At 48.6% G+C, this 24470-nt stretch overlaps 1 protein-coding gene across 2 annotated transcripts in view; it reads left to right on the top strand.

Annotated features, from left to right (window-relative positions):
* The first annotated feature begins 13285 nt into the window (after nucleotides 1–13285).
* Nucleotides 13286–24470, top strand: part of PINK1 (PTEN induced kinase 1) — an 18497-nt gene continuing 7312 nt past the window's right edge. Inside the window, exons 1-4 of one of the 2 annotated variants that reach the window (XM_055261049.2) lie at nucleotides 13286–13769; nucleotides 17691–17978; nucleotides 19742–19842; nucleotides 24313–24470. The exon at nucleotides 24313–24470 is cut by the window's right edge and continues 25 nt beyond it. In XM_055261049.2, the coding sequence (XP_055117024.1) occupies nucleotides 13383–13769; nucleotides 17691–17978; nucleotides 19742–19842; nucleotides 24313–24470 (934 nt within the window). In that variant the 5' untranslated portion in view covers nucleotides 13286–13382. Of the gene's footprint in view, nucleotides 13797–17690; nucleotides 17979–19741; nucleotides 19843–24312 lie in introns of both variants that reach the window. The other variant, XM_055261048.2, reaches the window with a different exon arrangement.

Here is a 24470-nt window from a genome sequence, read left to right as displayed (position 1 = left end):
CTGAGGCAGGAGAATCACTTGAACCCAGAGGCAGAGGTTGCAGTGAGCCAAGATTGCACCACTGCTTGCCAGCCTGGGTGACAGAGTGAGACTCCATCTCAAAATAAACGAACAAATAAATAAAACAAAAAGAAATGGCTTTGGGGGCCTTCAGCACACTCCTCTGAATGTTCTCAGCAAAGGCGGGTGGAGAAATCTAAAAAAAGAGGAAGCTGGAGGAAAATCTGGCTATCAGTTATTAATCTGCTTGTTGGAAATATGAATGATTGACATTTTCTTCTTTGCACATATCTGTTTTTTAATTTCCAAAACATTAAAAAAATTAATAACAACAATATAAAAGAAAAAAGAGTATAACATAACCATTAAAGGTTTGCACTTTGGGGTTGAACAGCCTCCAAACTTTGTGACTTTGGGCAAGTTATTTCATTATTCTAAGACTCAATTTCCTCATCTGCAGAATGGGGATGATAGTATCCAGCCCCTAGGATTGTGGCAAGGATTGAATGAAATAATGCAATTTTAAAGGCCTAGTGTTGGCTAGACATGGTGGCTCACCCCTGTAATCCCAGCACTTTGGGAGGCCAAGGCAGGTGGATGACCTGAGGTCAAGAGTTCAAGACCAGCCTGACCAACATGGCGAAACCCTGTCTCTACTAAAAATACAAAAAATTAGCTGGGCATGGTGGCGGGCACCTGTAATCCCAGCTACGCAGGAGGCTGAGGCAGGAGAATCGCTTGAACCCAGGAGGCAGAGGTTGCAGTGAGCTGAGATTATGCCACTGCACTCCAGCCTGGGCAACAAAAGTGAAGCTCCATCACAAAAAAATAAAATAAAGGCCCAGAGTTTGACCCTCAGTAAATTCTCCGTAAATCTTGGCTGTTAACCCTCAACAAGGGTGACAGATTTTGTTTTTTTTAAGGATGGATTTGTTTTTGCAAACAAGCAGCAGTGTTTTACAGCCTTTTTTTTTTTTTTTTTTTTTGAGATAGAGTCTCCCTCTGTTGCCCAGGCGGGAGTGCAGTGGCGTGATCTCGGCTCACTGCAGGCTCTGCCTCCAGGGTTCAAGCGATTCTCCTGCCTCAGCCTCCCGAGGAGCTAGGATTACAAACGCCCGCCACCACGCCCGTCTAATTTTTGTATTTTTAGTAGAGACAGGGTTTCACCATGTTGGTCAGGCTGGTCTCGAACTCCTGACCTCAAGTGATCTGCCTGCCTCGGCCTGCCAAAGTACTGGGATTACAGGCATAAGCCACTGCATCCAGCCTATACATTCTTTTCACAATTATTATTATTTATTATTATTATTATTATTATTAATTTTTTGAGACGGCGACTCACTCTGTCGCCCAGGCTGGAGTGCAATGGCATGATCTCGGCTCACTGCAACCTCCACCTCCCGGGTTCAAGTGATTCTCCTGCCTCAGCCTCCCAAGTAGCTGGAACTACATGCGCCCGCCACCACGCTCAGCTAATTTTTATACTTTTAATAGAGACAGGGTTTCACCATGTTGGCCAGGATGGTCTCGATCTCTTGACCTTGTGATCTGCCCGCCTCGGCCTCCCAAAGTGCTGGGATTACAGGCGTGAGCCACCACGCCCGGCTTGTTATTTTTTTGAGACGGAGTCTCGCTCTGTTGCCCAGGCTGGAGTGCAATGGCGTGATCTCAGCTCACTGCAAGCTCTGCCTCCCGGGTTCACGCCATTCTGCCTCAGCCTTTCTCAAAGGATTCTAGAGATTCTTCAACAATGGCCTCTTGGAAGAACAATACTCATTTGCCTGGAGAGAGGCAATAAAAGCACTTTCACTTTGCAGCCCCATTGTGCAGAACACAGCACAGACGGAGGACATGCATTTTTGGAGCAGCTTATGTTCTTTTTTTTTTTTTTTTTTTTTGAGACAGAATTTTGATCTTGTTGCCCAGGCTAGAGTGCAATGGCGTGATCTCGGCTCACCGCAACCTCCGCCTCCCAAGTTCAAGCGATTCTCCTGCCTCAGCCTCCCTAGTAGCTGGGATTACAGGCATGTGCCAGCACGCATGGCTAATTTTGTATTTTTAGTAGAGACGGGGGTTTCTCCATGTTGGTCAGGCTGGTCTTGAACTCCCGACCTCAGGTGATCCACCCACCTTGGCCTCCCAAAGTGCTGGGATTACAGGCATGAGGCACTGGGCCCGGCCAAGCGTGTGTTCTATTGTCCAGCACTGTCTGTGTTTTTTAGGACCCTAAAGCACAGTCCCAGATTCCCGTGGAAATTAATAGAAGCATATATATTTCTGCTGCTCTGGCCCGCTGCTGCTAATTGCTCATGTAAACCATGTGACTCTTTAGTGTTTCCTTTTGGCAGGAAGGAGAGCACAGCTATAACTGACAGATATTCGGGGTACTTTGGATCTCTGTGTCTGAAATAAAGCCAGAGAACACTGTTCAAGAATAAATAATGGGAAAAAAATGGAATGGCCTAATAAGTCTCTCATGTGTTTAATTTTTTTTTTTTTTTTTTTTTTGAGACGGAGTCTTGCTCTGTCGCCCAGGCTGGAGTGCAGTGGCGCAATCTCGGCTCACTGCAGGCTCCGCCTCCCGGGTTCATGCCATTCTCCTGCCTCAGCCTCCCGAGTAGCTGGGACTACAGGCCCCTGCCACCACACCCGGCTAATTGTTTGTATTTTTAGTAGAGACGGGTTTCACCATGTTAGCCAAGATGGTCTCCATCTCCTAACCTCATGATCCACCCACCTTGGCCTCCCAAAGTGCTGGGATTACAGGGGTGAGCCACTGCGCCCGGCCTGTGTTTAATATTTTGTATATGGTGATATGAGCACAGGAACAGATGTGAAAGGAAGGAATGCCCAACCTGTAAACACAGTTTTTGATGGGTACAGGAAAGAGGCGTTAAGAAGATTAAATTGTTAGGCTGGGCATGGTGGCTCACACCTATAATACCAATACTCTGGGAGGCCGAGGTGGACGGATCACCTGAAGTCAGGAGTTCAAGACCAGCCTGGCCAACATGACAAAACCCAGTCTCTAGTAAAAAAATACAAAAAATAGCCAGGTGTGGTGGCACATGCCTGTAATCCCAGCTACTCAGGAGGCTAAGGCTGGAGAATCACTTGAACCCAGGAGACAGAAGTTGCAGTGAACTGAGATCGCACCACTGCACTCCAGCCTGGGTGACAGAGTGAGACTCCATTTCAAAAAAGAAAAAAAATAATAAGGAAAACTCTATGACTGAATAGAAAACTATATGGCATAATGGTGACATTAGTTATCTATTGCTGTATAGCAAGTTACTCCAACATTTAGTGGCGGAGGACAACAAATACTTATCATCTCACAGTCTCTGCGGGGCAGGATTCTGGGCTGAGCCGGGTCCTATGGCTCAAGATCTCTTACAAAGTGGCGATGAATATGTCAGGAAGGGCTGCAGTCTCATCTGAAGATTTGACTGGCGGTGGATCCACTTCAAAGCTCACTCACAGTTTGTGGCAGGATTCAGTTCACTGTGGGCTGTTGCTGTTACTATTCAGTTCCTTGCTATGTGGGCCTCTCCACAGGGCAGTTTACAACCTGGCAGCTCACTTCTCTTAGAACAAGCAAGCAAGACAGAAACCAGAGTCTTTGGGATGTCATGAAAGTGACCGTCCACCACTTTTGACAAATTTAGTCCATAGAAGCAAGGCATTAACATCCAGCCCACAATCCAGAGGAGGGGATAATATATATGGCACAAATGCCAGGAGGTGGGTATTCTAAAGATGTAAAAATTCACAATGTACATGAACAAGGAAAACAAAATAAAATTAAGAAGTAGATAAGCATGGTGGAAGGGTCAGAAGATGCAGGCCTGGTTAGCCCTGTTAAGGAGTTTGACCTTATTCCAAAGGGCAGCCATCAGTTTCAGGTGGGGGTCACGTGGTCAGCTGTATACCTTAAATATCTCAGTTTGTTAAATCAAGAAATAGCAGAGGCTGGGCACCATGGCTCATACCTGTAATCCCAGCATTTTGGGAGGCTGAGGCAGGAGGATCGCTTGAGGCCAGGAGTTCGCGATCATCCTGGGCAATGTGGCGAGACCCTGTCTCTACAAAAACTTTAAAAATTAGCTGGATGTGGTGGTGTAACCACCAATGGGTTCTTCCTGCCCACCACACAAACAAAAATCATGGCATTGCAGTGAAGAAAGAGTTGAAGAGACATGAGGCCAGCCTTGCCACTTGGGAGACAAAGTCATTACTCAAGTCAATCTCATCAAAGGCTCCTAGGTTAGGAGTTTTTCAAAGGCAGTTTGGGGAAAGGGGTGGGGCTGGCTAGGTAATGGGTGCTTGCTGCTGATTGGTTGGGTCAGAGATGAAATCACAGGGAGTTGAAGCCTCTTCTTGCACTAGGTTGCTCCTGTGTGGGGTCACAGGAGCAGTGGAGCCATTGACTGGCGGGTCCAGGAGGAGCCATGGGTGTCAGACATGCAAAAAACTTGAAAAAGTATCTCAAAAGGCCAATCTACAATAGTGATGTTATTCGCAGGAGCAACTGGGGAAGTTGCATATCTTGTGACCTCCAGAATAATGGCTGGCAATCGTTTATGTCTACACCTTAGCAGAGTTCAGGCTCCCCTTCCCCCAGCCCAGTGGCCTTTCATTAGCTTTGCAAAGGCAGCTGAGTTTTGGGGAAGGGCTATTATCATTTAAACTATAAACTAAATGTCTTTCAGAGTTAGCTCAGCCTAAGCCCAGGAATAATTAAGGCAACTTGAAAACTAAAGGCAAGAGTGGGGAGGTTGGCTATATCAGATCTCTCCCACTGCCATAATTTTCTCACTGCTATAATTTTTGCAAAGGTGGTTTCAGTGGCTCACACCTATAGTCCTAGCTACCTGGGAGGCTGAGGCAGGAGAAGCGCTTGAACCCAGGAGCTGGAGGCTGTGGGCTATGATCTCGCCATTGCACTCCAGCCTGGGCAACAGAGCGAGACTTTGTCTTGGAAGAAAAGGAAGGGAGGAAGGAAGAAAGGAAGGGAGGAAGGAAGGAAGGAAGAAAGGAAGGGAGGAAGGAAGGAAGGAAGAAAGGAAGGGAGGAAGGAAGAAAGGAAGGGAGGAAGAAAGGAAGGGAGGAAGGAAGGAAGAAAGGAAGGGAGGAAGGAAGGAAGAAAGCAAGGGAGGAAGGAAAGGAGGGAGGGAAGGAGGCAGAGAGGGAGGGAGGGAAGGAGGGAGAGAGGGAGGGAGGGATGGAGGAAGGAAAGGTAGAGATATGAAGAAAACTATCAGAAAAAAATAGCTAAAAAGGTAAAAAATCATTGTCTCTAGGCTGGGGCATTAGGTTTACAAAGAGTTGGGACAGAAGATTTGTCAGGCCCCTGAGCCCAAGCCAAGCCATCGCATCCCCTGTGACTTGCACGTATACATCCAGGTGGCCTGAAGTAACTGAAGATCCACAAAAGAAGTAAAAATAGCCTTAACTGATAATATTCCACCACTGTGATTTGTTCCTGCCCCACCCTAACTGATCAATGTACTTTGTAATCTCCCCCACCCTTAAGAAGGTACTTTGTAATCTCCACCACCCTTAAGAAGGTTCTTTGTAATTCTCCCTACCCTTGAGAATGTACTTTGAGAGCTCCACCCCCTGCCCCCCAAAACATTGCTCCTAACTCCACCACCTATCCCAAAACCTATAAGAACTAATGATAATCCACCACTCTTTGCTGACTCTCTTTTCGGACTCAGCCCGCCTGCACCCAGGTGATTAAAAGCTTTATTGCTCACACAAAGCCCGTTTGGTGGTCTCTTCACACGGACGTGCATGAAAAGATTGCTGCTTTTCATTATAAGCCTATCTACATAAACTCTTAGTATTTTTTAAACCATGTATTTATATTACTTTTATTTTAAATAATTCTTAATTAAAAACAACAACAACAACAACAGCAGAGCTCACACCTGTAATCCCAGCACTTTGGAGGACCAAGGCAGGCAGATTGCTTGAGCCCAGGAGTTCATCAGCCTGAGTAACATAGTGAGACCCCATCTCTTAAAAACAAAACAAACGAACAAAGAAAAAAACAGAGTGGATAAAAAGGAAACCATGGAAAGGAAATTCATTTGGCAATGATGTGGTGCACATTCTAAAGCATAAATGCAGTAGTTGATTCTGTTGGGGTGGGGGTGTGAGTTCTTAATACTCCTGTTTCCTTCCAGCCTTTCTCCACCCCTCCCCTCACTCCTGCTTGGAAGGAAGAGTGACTCATGATCGGGGAGTTTCAAAGTGTCACCCAGCCCCTTCCTCTCAGCTTCCCCTTGGGCATGAGCCTGCCCACTAAGGGCTTGAATTCCAAGTTGTGTCTCAAACAAGGGCTGGGGACCCAACAGGCCCCATGCTAGGTGCTGAGGGATATGAGATTTAAACATCACAATCCCTGTCCTTACAGAACTCACATTTTAGTGGGAGAGACAAAGAAGGGACATCTAGTACAGTCCAGAGAAGGTCAAAGAAGACTTCCTGGAAAAGGTGACCTCAAGTATGAATGGAGATTCTTTCAGAGCAGTAAATCAACCCAGAGGAGTCACCATGGTGGTTGAGACAACTGGAAGTAATTGAGTGATGCTGGACCATAAAAGGCAGGGTGGGGGACAGTAAGAAGGATGCTAAATAGTGAGGAATGTTGTGTGCCAGGCTGAGGAGGCTGGGCTTTATCCCAAGGGCAGTGGGCAAGGCTACAGAGCTTATGAAGATTTTATACACAGCAGGCGACATGGCCATATTTGTAATGTGAACAATCACTGCAGGACAGCGAATATATTGGACGAAGGAACCACAGATTGCCTGGGTTTCTCAACAGAGCAATCTCTCCCTGCTCCACCATCGCTATGTTTTCATCCATCTTGCCCAGACAACATAGGGATGCTTCCTTCCAACGAAATCTCACTTTCTGCCCACTGTGGTCTTCTTCTAACCTCCAAAAACTACAGCCCAGGAGTTTCAAGTAGCAGGATTTTGATCGGGCTGCAGCTTTGCTCTGTCAACAGTTTTAGCAAAACCGCCTTCCACCTCGGCAGGCAATTTAGAGATAGCACTTCTGAAATGGTCTGTGGATAAAGGATGTTGCTGCTCTGGGAAAATGTGTCTGCCTCCTGCCAGCAGGTGACAAAGAGCACTGAAACTGTGCCAAAGGATGCTGTCCAGAAAGGGAAGGTCAAACAGCCCTCGACATTCTCTTTGTTGAAGTCTTGCCTTTTTCCATTTTTACATTCAAATCAGCTTCCCCACCCCTATGTCCTTTGCGTGGGGGAAGGTTAAATAATGCTTCTTAAGAAGATTATGTACTTTCCCAAAACTCCACAGTCCTTGCCCACCAGGAGGGAAAAGGTAGTGAAATATAAACCAAAAATAAAATTCTAAACCCCCCAACCATCTGAATGGACTCCCCCTCTCAGTCAAGGGCATTCCAAAGTTAACCTGAAAAAGTAATGATAGGAAGGGGGATTCAGATATGCCTCATTATTCCCTCCTTCCTTCTGAAATTCAGGTCCAGCTGACCAGCATTAACATCAACACAGACTTTAAGACTGATAGGCTCTAAGTCTGATGAGAAATATTTACAACCTATTCTCTCTGAAGCCTGATACCTGGAGGCTTCATCTGCTTGATAAAACCTTGGTCTCCACAACCCCTTATTTAACCAGACATTTCTTTCCACTGATGCCATGTCTTTAGATAATAACTCTTTCAACCAATTGCCAATCAGAAAATCTCTGAATCCACCTATGACCTGGAAGCCCCCAGTTCCAGTTGTCCCACCTTTCTGGACCCAACCAATGTACATCTTACATGTATTGATTGATGTCTTATGTCTCCCTAAAATGTATAAAACCAAGTTGTAGTCTGACCACCTTGGGCACATATTCTCAGAATCTCCTGAGGGCCATGTCACTGGCCATTGGTCACTCATATTTGGCTCAGAATAAACCTCTTCAAATATTTTACAGAGTTTGATTCTTTTCATTGACAGAAGATACAAGGATGCCTACCCAAAAGAATGTAGACCAAAAAAAAAAAAAAATCATGCGGCCGCTCCAGCAAGTCCCCTACTCCATTCTCCTCTAATTCTGTGGCTGAGCATATCAAAGCCTACCTGGTAAAGAGCTGATGTTCTGTGAATGAATGAGACTTTCATATAGAATATTAAATCTGCAATATAAACAGATATTCATCAGAAAACCATATACCATCATGTACTCCATAAATATATACACATACTACGTACTCATAAAAATTTTTTAAAAACCAACCAAACATGGCTGGGCATGGTGGCTCACACCTGTAATCCCAGCACTTTGGGAGGCTGAGGTGGGCAGATCACCTGAGGTTGGGAGTTCAAGACCAGCCTGACCAACATGGAGAAACCCCATCTCTACTAAAAATACAAAAATTAGCCAGGTGTGGTGGCACATGCCTGTAATCCCAGCTACTCAGGAGGCTGAGGCAGGAGAATTGCTTGAACCCAGGAGGGGGAGGTTGCAGTGAGCCAAGATCACACCATTGCACTCCAGCCTGGGCAACAAGAGCGAAACTCCATCTCAAAAAAAAACAAAAACAGAAAAAATTAACCAAACAAAAACCATTTATCATTGTATTAGTCCGTTTTCATGCTGCTGATAAAGACATAACTGAGACTGGTAAGAAAAAGAGGTTTAATTGGACTTACAGCTCCACATGGCTGGGGAGGCCTCAGAATCATGGCGGGAGGCAAAAGGCACGTCTTACATGGTGGCGGCAAGAGAAAATGAGGAAGATGCAAAAGTGGAAACCCCTGATAAAACTATCAGATCTCATGAGACTTATTCACTACCACAAGAATAGTATGGGGGAAACCACCCCCATGATTAAAATTATCTCCCACTGGGTCCCTCCCACAACGTGGGAATTATGGGAGTACAATTCAAGATGGGATTTAGGTGGGGACACAGAGCCAAATCATATCAATCATATACCCAATTTCACTTTTTTGGGATACCATTAAAGAGATGAGAGGCCAGGTGCAGTGGCTCATTCCTGTAACTCCAGAGACGTGGTGGGAGGATCACTTGAGGCCAGGAGTTCAAGACCAGCCTGGGCAAATAGCAAGACCCCATCGCTACAAAATATTTTTTTAATTAGCTGGACATGGTGGTGTGAGCTGTAGTCCCAGCTATTTGGGAAGGTGAGGCAGGAAGGTTGCTTGAGCCCAGGAATTCAAGACTGCAATGACCCATGATCATACTACTGCACTCTAGCCTGGGTGACAGAACAAGACCCTGTCTCATACATAATAAATAAATAAATAATAAATAAACAAATAAATAGATGGGAGATATTATGGGAGAATCTCAAGATAATTCCTTGAGACCTGAGACCCATGACACCACCATAAAAAGAATTTTTTCTTCTCAGAAGGCTAGACAGGGATGAATGCACTCAGGACCATTGTCCCTGGGAAACGCATGCCTGTGCCCCTGCCACAGTAAGGCTGTATCTCTGACCTGAGAGGTGAGAATGTGGAACCCCTGAAATCCCTGCTGGAAGCCTCTCTCTTCCAAAATCCACTTACTTGTCCATTCCATACAGATGTCTGCCAAAGAATCAAGCTTCATGCTGTGCTTGATTCAGACCTGTCAGAAGCAACTTAGATTTTTCTACAGATGGAGAAGTAAGTCCAGCCTACAATGGAAGGTTAATTAACATCAGTCGGGAGATTTCATTTCCAGCTGATGGATTACGTATCGCAGGTCCAGTGAGTTCATTTGCAGCTCAGGGGAACAAATGCAAAGGCTTAAGAAAAACGCACTCTTTAACTCAAGACAACCAATACAACGTCTTACAAGCTGTGTGGTCATCATAAGCCTCATACTAAAAGGTTATGTTCCTGGGAGATTAAAGAAAATCCTTGTAGTTGAAACATTAAATATCTCAGAGAACCTCTTGTCCCTTCTCTATAAACATTAAAGAGAGGAGCTATAATGATAATGTTGACCAAAAAAAAGCCAAATTCTGTAAAATATTTAAAGAGGTTTATTCTGAGCCAGTATGAGTGATCATGGCTCAGAGTACAGTCCCAGGAGGTCCTGAGAAAGGATGCCCAAGGTGGCTGGGTTACAGCTTGGCTCTATACATTTTAGGGAGACAGATGTGACAGGCAGCCGGGCGCGGTGGCTCACGCTTGTAATCCCAGCACTTTGGGAGGCCGAGGCGGGCGGATCACGAGGTCAGGAGATCGAGACCACGGTGAAACCCCGTCTCTACTAAAAATACAAAAAAAATTAGCCGGGCGTGGTGGCGGGCGCCTGTAGTCCCAGCTACTCGGAGAGGCTGAGGCAGGAGAATGGCGTGAACCCGGGAGGCGGAGCTTGCAGTGAGCCGAGATTGCGCCACTGCACTCCAGCCTGGGCGACAGAGTGAGACTCCGTCTCAAAAAAAAAAAAAAAAAAAAAAAAAAGAAGTGACAGGCAAAAATATAAATAAATACATGGAAGGTATACATTGGTTCAGCCTGGAAAGGTGGAACATCTCGAAGCAGTGGATGCTCATAGGTTCTAGGTGGAGTCAAAGATTTTCTGACTGGCAATTGGTTGAAAGAGTTAAGCTTTGTCTGAAGAATTGAACTCAGTAGAAAGAAACGCTTGAGTTAAGATAAGGGGGGGTTGCAGAAGCCAAGGTTTTTGTGCTGACTCAGCACAAGAGGATGGCGTCAACTCCCTATGACTCCATCTCTGACCCAACCAGTCAGCACTCCCCGCTTTCTGACCCCCTGCTCACCAAATTATCCATAAAACCACCATCCTTGAGTTTTCAGGGAGACTGATTTGAGTAATAATAAAACTCTGGTTTCCCATACAGGTGGCTCTGCATGAATTAAACCCATTCTCTATTGCAATTCCCCTGTCTTGATGAATCAGCTCTGTCTAGGCAATGAACAAGGGGAACCCAATGGACAGCTACGATACCAGCGTCAGGTTGGAATTTGGTATCTTATGGTCAGTCTTATGTGCACTATTGAATATTAATGCTGGTCAGTTGTGGCTAAACTCCAAAAGGGAGGGGGTATAAGGAGGCGTGTCCAACCTCCCCTCCTGTCATGGCCTGAAATTGAGTTTTTTAGGTTTTCTTTGGCCCAGAGGGGGTCCATTTAGTCAGTTGGGGAGCTTAGAACCTTATCTTTGGTTTACAGTAATGAGACACAGCAGATGAGTAGATTTATTTTATTTTATTTTTAAGACAGAGTCTCACTCTGTCACCCAGGCTGGAGTGGAGAGTGGAGTGGCACAATCACAGCCCACTGCAGCCTCAACCTCCTGGACTCAAGCAATCCTCCTGCCTCAGACTCCCAAGTAGCTGGGACCTCAGGCACTTGCCACCATGCCTCGCTGGGGTCTTTTAAATTATTATTATCTGTAGTGACGGGGTCTCCCTATGTTACCCAGGCTGGTCTTGAACTCCTGGCCTTGAGCAATCCTCCTGCCTCAGCCTCCCCAAGTGCTGGAGTGAACCACTGCAAACCTGGCTTCAGACGAGTGGATTTAAACTTTAAATCCACTCATCTGTGCCCCAACTAAGTTTCCATGAGTGAGCCTGTGGTTACTGGAGTGTGAGATTTCTCCAACTTTCTTTCCCTTATTCTTCAAATTACAACTTCAATGGAGCATTCAAAATTATAATTAAAAATTCCCTGAGGTTGATCCAAAAAATTAAAGAAAATATCTGATATTCATGTGCCTCTATACAAATGGGAAATTCATCTATGCCTCTCCCAAATAAATGTGATTGGATATCACAAGAACCATAAAATTCCTCCCTTAAGGAAGATTATGAGAGACGAGCACACACACACACACACACACACACACACACACACACAGTGCAAGCTAAAGCAACCCCATCTTGGATGCTAATCCACCAAGTTGATATGTTTTGTTGGTTTTTGGGTTTTGTTTTGAGACAGAGTCTCACTCTGTCGCCCAGGATAGAGTGTAGTGGTGTGATCTTTGCTCACTACAACTTCCACCTCCTGGGTTCAAGCGATTCTCCTGCCTTAGCCACCTGAGTAGCTGGGATTACAGGCGTGTGCCACCACGCCCAGCTAGTTTTTGTATTTCTAGTAGAGACGGTGTTTTGCCATGTTGGCCAGGCTGGTCATGAACTTCTGGCCTCAAGTGATGCACCTGCCTCAGTCTCCCAAAATGCTGGGATTACAGGCTGTGAGCTACCACACCACGCCAACCAAGTTGACTTCTGATTAACCAGCTTTTAGGGAAGGCCTCTAAGATTTCCAGTTTATATATTGTTCTTTGTGTCAAAGCCTGTACTTACCATAAATCCTGCCCTTAGGCAGATTCACACAGCATTCTTGCCTTTCCCTGGGGGACTGACTTCAAATGTCCTTCACATTCCTTTCCTATAGCATATAGACCCTGGGTCTTGGGGGTAATGGCGTGGGGATCCACCATCTTGTCTCCCTGCCGCTGAAGCCAGAAACTATGGCTTCTGTCCATAAATCCCTTTCTCCTTAAATATGAAGTCAAAGGTCATGTAGATAGGAGCTGTTGCTGAAGAAGGGATTCTTTGTCTAAAGAGTTCCGTCCTCTGGGCTTACTTGGCTATGAGGTGGACCCCTGGCCAGGGGGACAGCAAACTGTTTCAGTAATATGCGTGTGCGTGTGTGTGTGTGTGTGTGTGTGTGTGTTTTGTGGTGAGCAGGCATATGCCATTAAACAAACGGTGTGGCTTTGGGCAAGCTGCTATCTTGGGACCTCAGCACACCCATTCATAAATTGTGTCTTTTGGGTGAGATTTCTCTTGGGGTCTTCAAAACCCCTGAGACTCTGGACACATACAGCAGCCTAATGGCATTGAGGAGGGCAAGCATTCAACAGTTAGGACAACGTGAACTGTAGCTCAGCTCTGCCAGGTACCTGCACAAGACCTTGAATGCTGCCCCTTACTATGCCTCGGTTTTCTCATCTATAAAAACGGCATTTTTATCTTGTTGGTGGAGCTGTTAAATTAAAAGACGTAAAGGGTCTGGCACCGTGGTTGGCAAAAAATGTGTTTCCCTTCTCGACTTCTCGATTTTGCCCAGGACCAGTGATGTTCACATTCAGGACCTGCCTGTACCGGCAAGCCCTCCACGTGGGTCCGAAGTGCAAAGGGAAAGTCACTGCTAGAGGCGCCAGTGCCAGCATAGCGCCCCGCGCGCCGAGTAGGTGAACTGCCGCGGGGGCCGGCCCCGCCCACCAGCGCCTGCGCCTGCGCCTGCGCCTGCGCAGAGGCGCCGCCCCGAAGTTTGTTGTGACGGGCGGGGGACGCCGGTGGTGGCGGCAGCGGCGGCGGGAGCACCGGGCCGCGGTGCCACCATGGCGGTGCGACAGGCGCTGGGCCGCGGCCTGCAGCTGGGTCGAGCGCTGCTGCTGCGCTTCACGGGCAAGCCGGGCCGGACCTACGGCTTGGGACGGCCGGGCCCGGCGGCGGGCTGTGTCCGCGGGGAGCGTCCGGGCTGGGCCGCAGGACCGGGCGCGGAGCCTCGCAGGGTCGGGCTCGGGCTCCCCAACCGTCTCCGCTTCTTCCGCCAGTCGGTGGCCGGGCTGGCGGCGCGGTTGCAGCGGCAGTTCGTGGTGCGGGCCTGGGGCTGCGCGGGCCCTTGCGGCCGGGCAGTCTTTCTGGCCTTCGGGCTAGGGCTGGGCCTCATCGAGGAGAAGCAGGCGGAGAGCCGGCGGGCGGTCTCGGCCTGTCAGGAGATCCAGGTGAGCGGGGTCTGTCAGGAGATCCAGGTGAGCGGAGGACTGAGCTAAGCGCGGGGGCGGGTCCTCAGCTGGGCGGGGGCGGGGCTAGGTGTGGAGGCGGGGTGCTGGGCCGTTCGAGAGCCGAGGCTTCGGCCGGAGTGGGGCGGGGCGAGGCTTATTAAAGCTCATCTATTTCACCATTACTGATCGGCTGCTATAAATAAAGCCAGCACCTCCCATTTGTTTTAATGTTTCCCTTCCTCAGATGAAGACCTGTTGCCGATTACAGCTCCTGTCGCAGCACAGCAAAAGGCTTTGTGTGAATTTTCTAAAATGTACTGACAACTAAATCATAGCATTCCTATCCCTTTGAGGTAGTTGTCGTCCCTAATTTATGGAGAAGGAAAGTCCTCAGGTGAAGGGACTTGCTCGAATTCACACAGCTAATAAAAAGCAGTGCCCTTAACCACTGAGCCAGGCTGCCTCCGCGGTTTAACCAAAGGATTAGTAGTGACAGAGCTGAAACCGCAGTAAAAACGATGAACGGCGAGAAAAACAGACCTAACATTTTAGTTACCTGTGTAGAGTTATCCCTGCTGACTGGATACACAAGGGTTCTTAGGCTTTTTTAATGCTTAAAATAGCACAAGACTTCTGTTTTTGCCCAGCCAAAGTCTGTGTTAGGGTTCTCCGAATGGAACCAATAGGATGTGTCTATTTAGAGGCAGGTTTATTTTGAGGACCTGGCTCCCTATGGAGATTGGCAAAGTCTAAAAGCCGCAGTGTAGGCGGGCAGGCTGGAGAGCCAGGGAGGAGCCAGGGATGCAGTTCAAGTTTGAAGCCTGGCCGCTGGCAGAATTCCATCTTCTTCCAGGGAGGTCACTCTTCTTCCTGGGGGTGTAGAACCACTCACTAAATTAGCATAGCCCCTGCATTTTACAGATTAGGGCTGAGGTGGTGGAAGAGGGAGTGACTTGCCCAAGGACACAGCTGTTAGGGCCCAGCAGTGGCTCCTGGGTTTCCTGGTTTCCATCCCAGTTCTTATTGCTCATCACCACTGTCTCATGTTTGAGCTCTGGCCAGTTTGGGTTGACAGGTGACATCTGGCCTAGTCCCCAGCCCCTGACCTTGTCTTTTGCCACAGCTTAACTGGCAGAAGCTAAGGATGGGAAATTTATCTAATCCTGCTTAAAACTAAAGAGGCTTTTTTAACTGAGGAGCTTGATCCACCTAAACTTACCATTCACACACCCTCTTCGCACACTTCACCCTCCTGTGCCTGAAAATGTTATTAGTTATCAATTAATTTCACATTAAAAAAATTTTTTTTGGCCGGGCACTGTGGCTCATGCCTGTAATCCCAGCACTTTGGGAGGCTGAGGCGGGCGGATCACAAGGTCAGGAGTTCGAGACCAGCCTGGCCAACATGGTGAAACCCTGTCTCTACTAAAAATACAAAAATTACCCGGGCGCAGTGGTGGGCTCCTGTAATCCCAGCTACTTGGGAGACTGAGGCAGGAGAATTCCTTGAACCCAGAGGCGGAGGTTGCAGTGAGCCGAGATCACGCCACTGCCCTGCAGCCTGGGTGACAGAGCGAGACTCCGACTCGGGGGGAGGAAAAATTGTTTTCACTGGCTACTTTTGCTGGAATTAATTTCCCATGTAAAAAATTCTGGGCCAGGCGCGGTGGCTCAAGCCTGTAATCCCAGCACTTTGGGAGGCCGAGGCGGGTGGATCATGAGGTCATGATATCGAGACCATCCTAGCTAACACGGTGAAACCCCGTCTCTACTAAAAATACAAAAAAATTAGCCGGGCATGGTAGCGGGTGCCTGTAGTCCCAGCTACTCGGGAGGCTGAGGCAGGAGAATGGCGTGAACCCGGGAGGCAGAGCTTGCAGTGAGCCAAGATCGCGCCACTGCACTCCAGCCTGGGGGACAGAGTGAGACTCCGTCTCAAAAAAAATAAAGAATACATTAAAAAAATCAAAAATTCTGAAGCCAGGCATGGTGACTCATGCCTGTAATCCTAGTGCTTTGGGAGGCCAAGGTGAGAGAATCTCTTGAGCCCAGGAGTTGAAGACCAGCTGGGACAACATAGTGAGACCTTGTTCCCACAAAATATTAAAAAATTAGCTAGGTATGGTGGCACGTGCCAATAGTCCCAGCTACTTAGGAGGCTGAGGTGGGAGGGTTGCTTGAGCCCAGGAGTTTGAGGCTGCAGGGAGCTATAGTTGCACCACTACACCCCAGCCTGGGTAACTAACAGGAGTGTGCTAGTAGCAAGCTCTAAAAATTTGTATTTATATTATAAAAATATATATATAATGTGTATATACAATATATGTATATATATGTTATGTATACTATAATATATATGTTCCATATAATAGTATATAGTATGTTTTATATATATACACACACACATTGCTTCTGCTCCATGAAGTTTATAAGGGAAGATGGATTTTCCTTTTTTTTTTTTGATACAGAGTCTCACACTGTTGCCCAGGCTGGAGTGCAATGGCACGATCTCGGCTCACTGAAACCTCCGCCTCCCAGATTCACGCAATTCTCCTGCCTCAGCCTCCTGAGTAGCTGGGATTACACGTGCACACCACCACACCTAGCTAATTTTTTGTATTTTTTAGTAGAGACGGGGTTTCACTACGTTGGCCAGACTGGTCTTGAACTCCTGACTTCATGATCCGCCTGCCTTGGCCTCCCAAAGTGCTGGGATTACAGGCATGAGCCGCCACACCCGGCCTGGACTTTCATTTTTTTAAAAAGTAGTTAAGTTGCTTACAGATACCAGATGCTTTAGGAGCCCTCTAGAAGAAAAGTTGCCATGGGCTGGGTCATCAAGGCTGGTCACAGAGGAAGGAGGAGCTTGAGTTGGGCTTGATGGCTGAGCAGGGATGAGCCAGACAGAGCGATACTAGAAACAGGGGCTGGCAGGATGCTGTGAGCAGCTTTCAGAGAGAGATGTCCAAAGGATGAGTGCAGGCAGCATGCAGACCAGCCTGGCAGCAGCCAGAACACAGATGACCTCCTGGGCAGTCTGGTGGACAGCCGAGTGACACATGAAAGCAATGTATTTTGATGTGGCTCAGAGCAGGGAAGGCACGGCACTGAGAGTGGGGTAGTCTAGAGATGGTGCCTGGTAGGCTATGGCCAAGGGGCATATGCAGAGCTGTGCCTGGCACCCAGGGGTGACTAACCTTGGAAAGGAAGAGCTCAGCAGATCAGACCATTTGAGAGGGAAAGTGGAGCCTGGGTGACTGGAAGAGTGATGTCACCGCTGCCTGAAGCAGGGGAAGACCCAGATTTTTGTCACATGGCCTCTTTCCCAGTGCAGCACTGCCCCCAGCACCTGTACCTCCATCCATTTCTGTCTGAACTCTTGTACTCTTGCCACCTTTCTGGACAGAGTAGCCCCATCAGAGCCCTAAGAGGCAGAGACAGAAAGACAAGACTGAATCCCTCTGCTCTGGGGATGCGCCTGATGTCACCTACTTGCCTGAGAGACCCTCTGAGATCACTGTAGATCACACACTCCTGCTAGTTGCCCAGGAGCCATCAGCCAAGGTCTTTGCAGAGCGAGCTGTCTCCATAATCAGACACCTCCAGAACTCTGCTGGAGAGTGAAGGCAGCAAGGAGAGGCACACCGGCTACGGGACGCGGGGTTTCTGACCTCTCAGATCATTGAGTATTGTGATCACAGTGAAGCAATAGAGTTTGAGAAAAATCATTCTGAATAATGAGAAAGAAGATGGCCTGGACCCAGGCTGAGCGGTAGAACCTGGTTGGGTTGTGTTTTTCTGGTTTATTGATCTGGCCGATGCGGACCACGCCTTGCTGCACCTCTCTCTGCCTCCCCTATTTCCCTTTTCTTGGGTCTTCCTAGGCTCCCTGGTTCATGGTGCATTCTTTTTTCCTCACAGGCAATTTTTACCCAGAAAAGCAAGCCGGGGCCTGACCTGTTGGACACAAGACGCTGGGAGGGCTTTCGGCTGGAGGAGTATCTGATAGGGCAGTCCATTGGCAAGGGCTGCAGTGCTGCTGTGTATGAAGCCACCATGCCTACATTGCCCCAGAACCTGGAGGTGACAAAGAGCACCGGGTTGCTTCCAGGGAGAGGCCCAGGTACCAGTGCACCAGGAGAAGAGCAGGAGCGAGCTCCGGGGGAACCTGCCTTCCCCTTGGCCATCAAGATGATGTGGAACATCTCGGTAAGCACCGGGCCTTTCATCTTTAAAGGAGATGTTCTCAAAATGCCCATCTTAGTGGGCCTGGTGAGGATTTTTTCCAGGAAGTAGGTAGGAAAAGACAGATTATCTACAGTAAAGGTGCCTGTATAGTCAGGCTACCTCCCCCTGTTACACAGAAGTCTAAACCAGAATGTTTCAAATTGTATTCTACCCACAGATCACCCAGAGATCAGGTTCAAAGGTAGATTTTGGCCAGGCATGGTGGACCATGCCTGTAAACCCAGCACTTTGGGAGGCCAATCACTTGAGCTCAGGAGTTCGAGACCAGCCTGGGCAACATGATGAAACCCCCATCTCTATGAAATATACAAAAATTAGCCGGATGTGACAGCTTGCACCTGTATGTAGTCTTAGCTACTTGGGTGGCTGGTGGCTGAAGAGGGAGGATCACTTGAGCGCAAGAGGCAGAGGCTGCAGTGATCCAAGATTGTGGCACTGCACTCCAGCCTGGGTAAGAGTGAGACCCTGTCTCAAAACAAAAAACAAACAAACAAAAAAAACCCAAAGGTAGATTCTGATTGAGCAGGTCAGGGGCGGGGCCTGAGATTCTGCCTTCCCAATAAGCTCCCACGTGATACCAATGCCACTGCTCTGTCAACCACACTTTGAGTAACAAGTGCCTAAACCACTGATTTCTACCCTGATTGGTTAGTTCACCATCCCCTCCTTCCTGCAACCTGCCTCACTGGAGAGGGGGAACTTGATCTCTTTCTTCTAAGCTCACTCTGCAAGCCCACCTCCAGCTCAGAGGCTTGCCTGTCAACTCCCTGCTCTCAACTCTTGGAAGGACTCAAGGCTTTGGGAAATTGAAGAGTATTTTTCCCCCACGAAAACAATTTCTGGCCACTTAATTTATTTACCTTGCCATTGCTAGGTGGGTTTTAAAAATGTATTAAGACCCAATGCTCTGTCTCCTGCCCATCCCTGGGCCCATCCATTCAAGGCCGCGGTGGGAAGTGGCCACAACCGTTCATGGTGGGCCCTAGAGGATGCAGTTTCTTGTTCTGATTTGGGGAATGAAGGTTATTAGACTGTTGCACTCCAAGCTGGGTTAATAGCTAACAAGTAGCCAAATCCTTTGCCTGTGAAACATCCAGTCTTAGCATCAAAACATGCACTGGTTGGGGCATGACAGCTGTTGCATTCACAGCAGCTACAAGATTGTTGATTCTTACCAGATCTTCTTGATACAGGTTTCATATGTCCTGAGAGCCCTTCCCAATACAATGAGGACAATAAGGTGCTTTCCCCACTCTTTGGTTTTTATCTGTTTGTTGTGGGGGATGGAGGGAGGCTGTTCTGTGATTCAGTACAACTTCACCCAGGGTGGAGCATGTCAGGCTCTGGCCTGGCTGCTGAAGGGAGCCTGCAGAATGAGTTAGTGATCCAGTGGTCGATTTCGAACTGGTGGGGACCAGAGGCACCGATGGCAGGAAGCAGCACCCCATACCCTGATCACCTTGGCATCTCCTCCAGCCCTGGCACCTAGGCTGCAAGAGTTTGAGGAGTGTGAGGAATCCTCTGAGTTGGCATGGATGGTACCTCTGTCTGCCTCCCAGGAGTAACTAGTCTCAGCCTGCCACTTAAGAGAGGTCATCTTATCTCGAAGGTCAGAGCCAATTCTAGGCAGTAGCTGCCCTGCTCCAGGTTACAGGTAGGGCTTACAAGGAACTTACCGTTCTGCTCCGGCCTGTGTAACCCTGGGTTCCTTGTGGGTGTTCCAGGCAGGTTCCTCCAGCGAAGCCATCTTGAACACAATGAGCCAGGAGCTGGTCCCAGCGAGCCGAGTGGCCTTGGCTGGGGAGTATGGAGCAGTCACTTACAGGTAAGTGCCCTCTGCCTGCCAGACTGACTAGGACTTCTTTGAGAGCAACTTCATCCATCACTTGTGTCCTCAGCACCTGGTACAGTGTCTGATATGACAGTAGATAATAAAGGCTTAATGTTGGTGATGGATTTTCAGTTAGTGGATAATTTCACCTGGGAAAGATTGCGGGTAATCTGACCCCAAATGATGATGCACATGCGTAGTTCACATTGGAGCAGGGGAGAGGAGGCCACCCAAAAATGCCCAGTTCACAGTGTTGCATGATTGATCAGGGTTCTCAGATTCCTCCTAAGAGGAGGGTAGAGCGCCACCTATCGGAATAAACTGAACTCTGTTCCCACCAGAGGGAACACTCATTTCACTAATAGTTATGTGCACTGATGGTGCTAAGAGATTTAAAAAAACAAAAAATGGTCTGTTGGCCCAGAGGTCTCAGTGTGGCAGCAGAGAGCCCAGGGTGTAAGTGCTGGAATCAAGTATGCTCGGGCTGAGGGAGCCCAGGGGAGGCGTGTGCTGCAGAGGAGGGGCTGCTCAGAAAGCCTTCTCAAAGGGACAGTTTGTGCCACCTTGTGAGGGATGAATTGGCATTACTTGGGCAGAGGAGTAGGGAAGTGGCATTCCCAGCAGAGGGAAGAGCAAGTGAACAGCAGCTACGCTTTCAGCTCAGAAAAGCCCATGTCCACCACCAGCCTCACCACGGGTGGTGAGGACTGACGCGCAGGCTACGACAGAGGAGATACTGTGTCTGCCTTAATATTTACAGCCTGGCTCATGCCTGTAATCCCAGCACTTTGGGAGGCTGATCACTTGAGCCCAGGAGTTCAAGAGCAGCCTGGGCAACATGGTGAAACCCCGCCTCTACAAAAAATAAATTTTAGCCGGGCATGGTGGCAAATGCCTGTAGTCCCAGCTACTCAGGAGGCTGAGGCAGGAGGATCATTTGAGTCCAGGGAGGTTGAGGCTGCAGTGAGCCAAGACCATGCCACTGCACTCTAGCCTGGGCGACCCTGGAGTGAGACCCTATCTCTCATTTGTAGACCCACCAAGAAGAGGTGGGTCTGCTGCATTTTTGGTGATTTACTGGAGGGCTGGTTTATAGGTCTTCGTTCTGTCAGAAGCAGGGAGGCAAAAGTATGAAATTAAGGGAGTGGACATGGAAAACCCCTTCCATGGTTTGGAGGTTTCCAGTGTGACTGGGAGTCCCTGCAGGCTGGTAGAGGTAGCTGCTCAAGTGGCTGCTGCTTCTCCTGAGGCCTTTGTGGAGAAAATGGACACCTGAATGTCAGCTGCTTTGGGGCTAACATGATCCTCGATGCCTCCTTTTGTGGCGTGAGTGGCAGCCGGCCGACGTGGTGCTGTCCTGCTGCTGGAGCACCATGATGTCTGCTGCTGAGACCTCCCATCTGACATAGTCCCTGTCCCTCTTCGGGGACTTTGTTCCTTTAACAGTTCTCACCGTCTGGCCTCAAATAACACATCTTTTTCTGTTGGTTCCTTTTTGCTCCAGCTGTACTGTAAACACTCTTTGTTTACTGCATACCCTCAGTAAATACCTGTTGAATGACCAGATGGATGTGGCAGCAGGTACATTACCTCAACTTCTGGTGCACCTCGGGAGAAGCTTTCCCAAGAGCACCCTGGGTTCATTTCCTCCTAGCCTCTACTCTCCTGGGGCCCGGAGATTCAAGGCGCTTAACCTGCTCATCTCACTGCATCTCCCATCTTATCTCTCACCCTTCTCATCAGCACCCTACACTCCACTACGCTGGCTTCATAGCTCCTTCCCCAAATGTGCCAGGCTCCTCTGACCATCTCCTGAGCGTACAGCTGGCTACACCTGGGCTGCCCTCCATCCACATTTCAGGTCTCAGTTCAGACACCCCCAACCCCACCATGTATCTCCCCAGTACAGCCATACCCCTCTGCCCCTGAGCTCCCATGACACCTGCTGGGGCCCTGACAGCCTGGGGCTGTGATCATGACTTGCCCAGGGGCCTGAGGGTGGAAACGATGCTCTGGCTCCTTTGATTGCATAGAACAGGGGCCACTCAGGTTGACTCAAGAGCAGGAGCAGCGCGTGGGCACACGTGGACTGCAGCCACACAGCCTGGGGACCACGCAGCACTGGGAGAAGCCGGTGCCCTGCTCTCTCCCTAGCACGGTCTAGGCTCTGCCCCATTCACTTCCCTCCACCATTGCTATGCAGCAAAGGGGGCTCTAGCCTGATGTGCTAGAAGCAATGATACTGGATTTTTGAGAAAAGCCAAGCTTTCTATTGTGAGTCGACTCACATGGAGACAGGAGTAGAATTCAACCCTGTCACCCTGTGCTAGCTTTAAGGCGGTAATTTTATTAGAGGAGGTTTAAGGGGTGGATTCTAAGATTAGCAGGTGATTGGTGGAAGGAAAGGAGAAGTCTGGACAGTCCTTGGACATGCGCAGTTATCTCTTCATGCCAACTCATGGGTCCCCTGTGCAGATTTGGGAGGAGTGAGTGTGAAACGTGCAGTGGCAATTCAGGCTGTGACATCAGCAAACTTGTTCTGTGCAAGCTGCAGTTGGCCTTGTTGGTTCCAGCCAATTTCAGCCAGTTCTTTTATCTCATAAGCAGAGGGAGTTTCAGCCTTTCAGAAAGTGGTTTCTGCAAACTCAAATTTTCTTTCATTTTTCTGAGACAGGGTCTTACTCTGTTGCCCAGGCTGGAGGGCAGTGGCGTGATCTTGGCTCACTGCGGCCTCAACCTCCCTGGGCTCAAGTGATCCTCCCACCTCAGCCTCCCAAGTAGCTGGGTTTGCAGGCACATGCCACCATGCCCAGCTAATTTTTGTAGAGACAGGGTTTCTCCATGTTGCCCAGGCTGGCCTCGAACTCCTGGGCTCAAGCAATCGCCTGCCTCAGCCTCCCAAAGTGCTGGGATTACAGGAGTGAGCCGCAGGAATTTCCATCAGTTACTGATTTCTTGAACTCATGGGGACATGGTTCCACTGTCCGCATACTGTTTTTTCCTCACATCTCCTGTTCCTGCTTCCCTTTGGCCTGCTCACCTCTGGCTCCTCATGGCCCCAGTGAAGTCTCGTGGCTTCCTCTCCACTGCAGACTGGCAGATTTCTTCACTCTCACTCTCAAAAAGAGAATCTACTTCCCTCCCTTCCCTTCGTCCAACCATCTGGGTCTTGAGTGTCACTGTAGGTTCACTGCCCTTGGGGCAGGTGACCCCTTGGGCCAGGTGACCCCTTGGGCCAGTCAGCTTTGGCTGAAGGGCAGGGCTGGCACACAGCTGGCAGAGCCATCCCATCCAAAATCCAGCCACTGTGCCTCAGCAGGGCTGTGGTTTGGGGGTTGGGGGGCGCTCCCCACAGGAGAAGGAGCAGCCAGGGCAGGCACATGACACTACCACTACTAACTGCATCTGGATCTATTCACTCATTCAACAAAGGTTTATTACACCCATATTCCATGCCAACTATTGTACTAGACTTGGAATAATGGAGAAAATTCAGGCACAGTCCTTGCTCTAGGGAGCTCACATGATTACTCATTGATGAATATCTCTCTCCCGTGATAGATTGCAAATCCATGAGGACAGGGACTCTGTCTTGTTCTGTGCCATAGTTCCACAGCATTCCAGCATGATGTCTGGTACTTGGCATGCAAACAATGTGTATTGGTTGAATGAATAATAGTACAGCTAATATCAGCTGAGAGCTTCCTCTGTGCTAGACACGATTCTAGGTGCCTTCCACACTTTGACAACATTATGCAGCATGTTAACACCACATTCCCCTTGCACCCTGGAGATTGAGCCCAGAGAAGATAAGGACAGAGGGCACACATTCCAAGATAGACCCCCAGTGGATGCCTGAAGCCACAGATAGTAACAAACCCTGTATATACTGTGTTTTTTCCTATACACACATACCTATGGTAAAGTTTAATTTATAAGTTAGGCACAGTAAAAAATTAAAGATAATAGAATAATTCTGACAATATACTGTAATAAAAGTTATGTGAATGTGGCCTTTCTCTTTCTCCTCTCTCTAAATATCTTCTTGTACTCACCTGTTCTCAAACTGTGGATAACTGAAATTGCAGAAAGCAAAACTGTGGATAAGGTTGGGTCTACTGTAACTCAGCCAAGGACTTACAGTGGCAGACCTGGAATACAAACCCAGGCAGTCTGATTCCAGAGTGTCTCCACCTGTGTTCAGCCACATGGGATGGATAGGATGGATGGGTGGACGGATGGACAGACGGATGGACAAATGGATTGAAGGATGGGTAGGGGAGTCATCAGATGTGTTCTCCAACACCGTGTACAGTACCTGGCACATAGCAAATCTGTGATAAACATTTGATAGTAAGTGAATAATGAATGTCAGTGCCAGTGTTGGTGTGGCCTTAGGTTATTGTCTTTCCAGGTGTTGTATCTGATGCTAGCCTCATATGTTTGTCTCACTTGGCTGACTAGAAAATCCAAGAGAGGTCCCAAGCAACTAGCCCCTCACCCCAACATTGTCCGGGTTCTCCGCGCCTTCACCTCTTCCGTGCCGCTGCTGCCAGGGGCCCTGGTCGACTACCCTGATGTGCTGCCCCCACGCTTCCACCCTGAAGGCCTGGGCCACGGCC

Source organism: Symphalangus syndactylus, chromosome 22 (genome assembly GCF_028878055.3).
Source record: "Symphalangus syndactylus isolate Jambi chromosome 22, NHGRI_mSymSyn1-v2.1_pri, whole genome shotgun sequence".
NCBI classification, from domain to species: domain Eukaryota; kingdom Metazoa; phylum Chordata; class Mammalia; order Primates; family Hylobatidae; genus Symphalangus; species Symphalangus syndactylus.
Note: the sequence above shows the minus strand (reverse complement) of the source record. Positions and strands in the feature narration are given on the sequence as shown.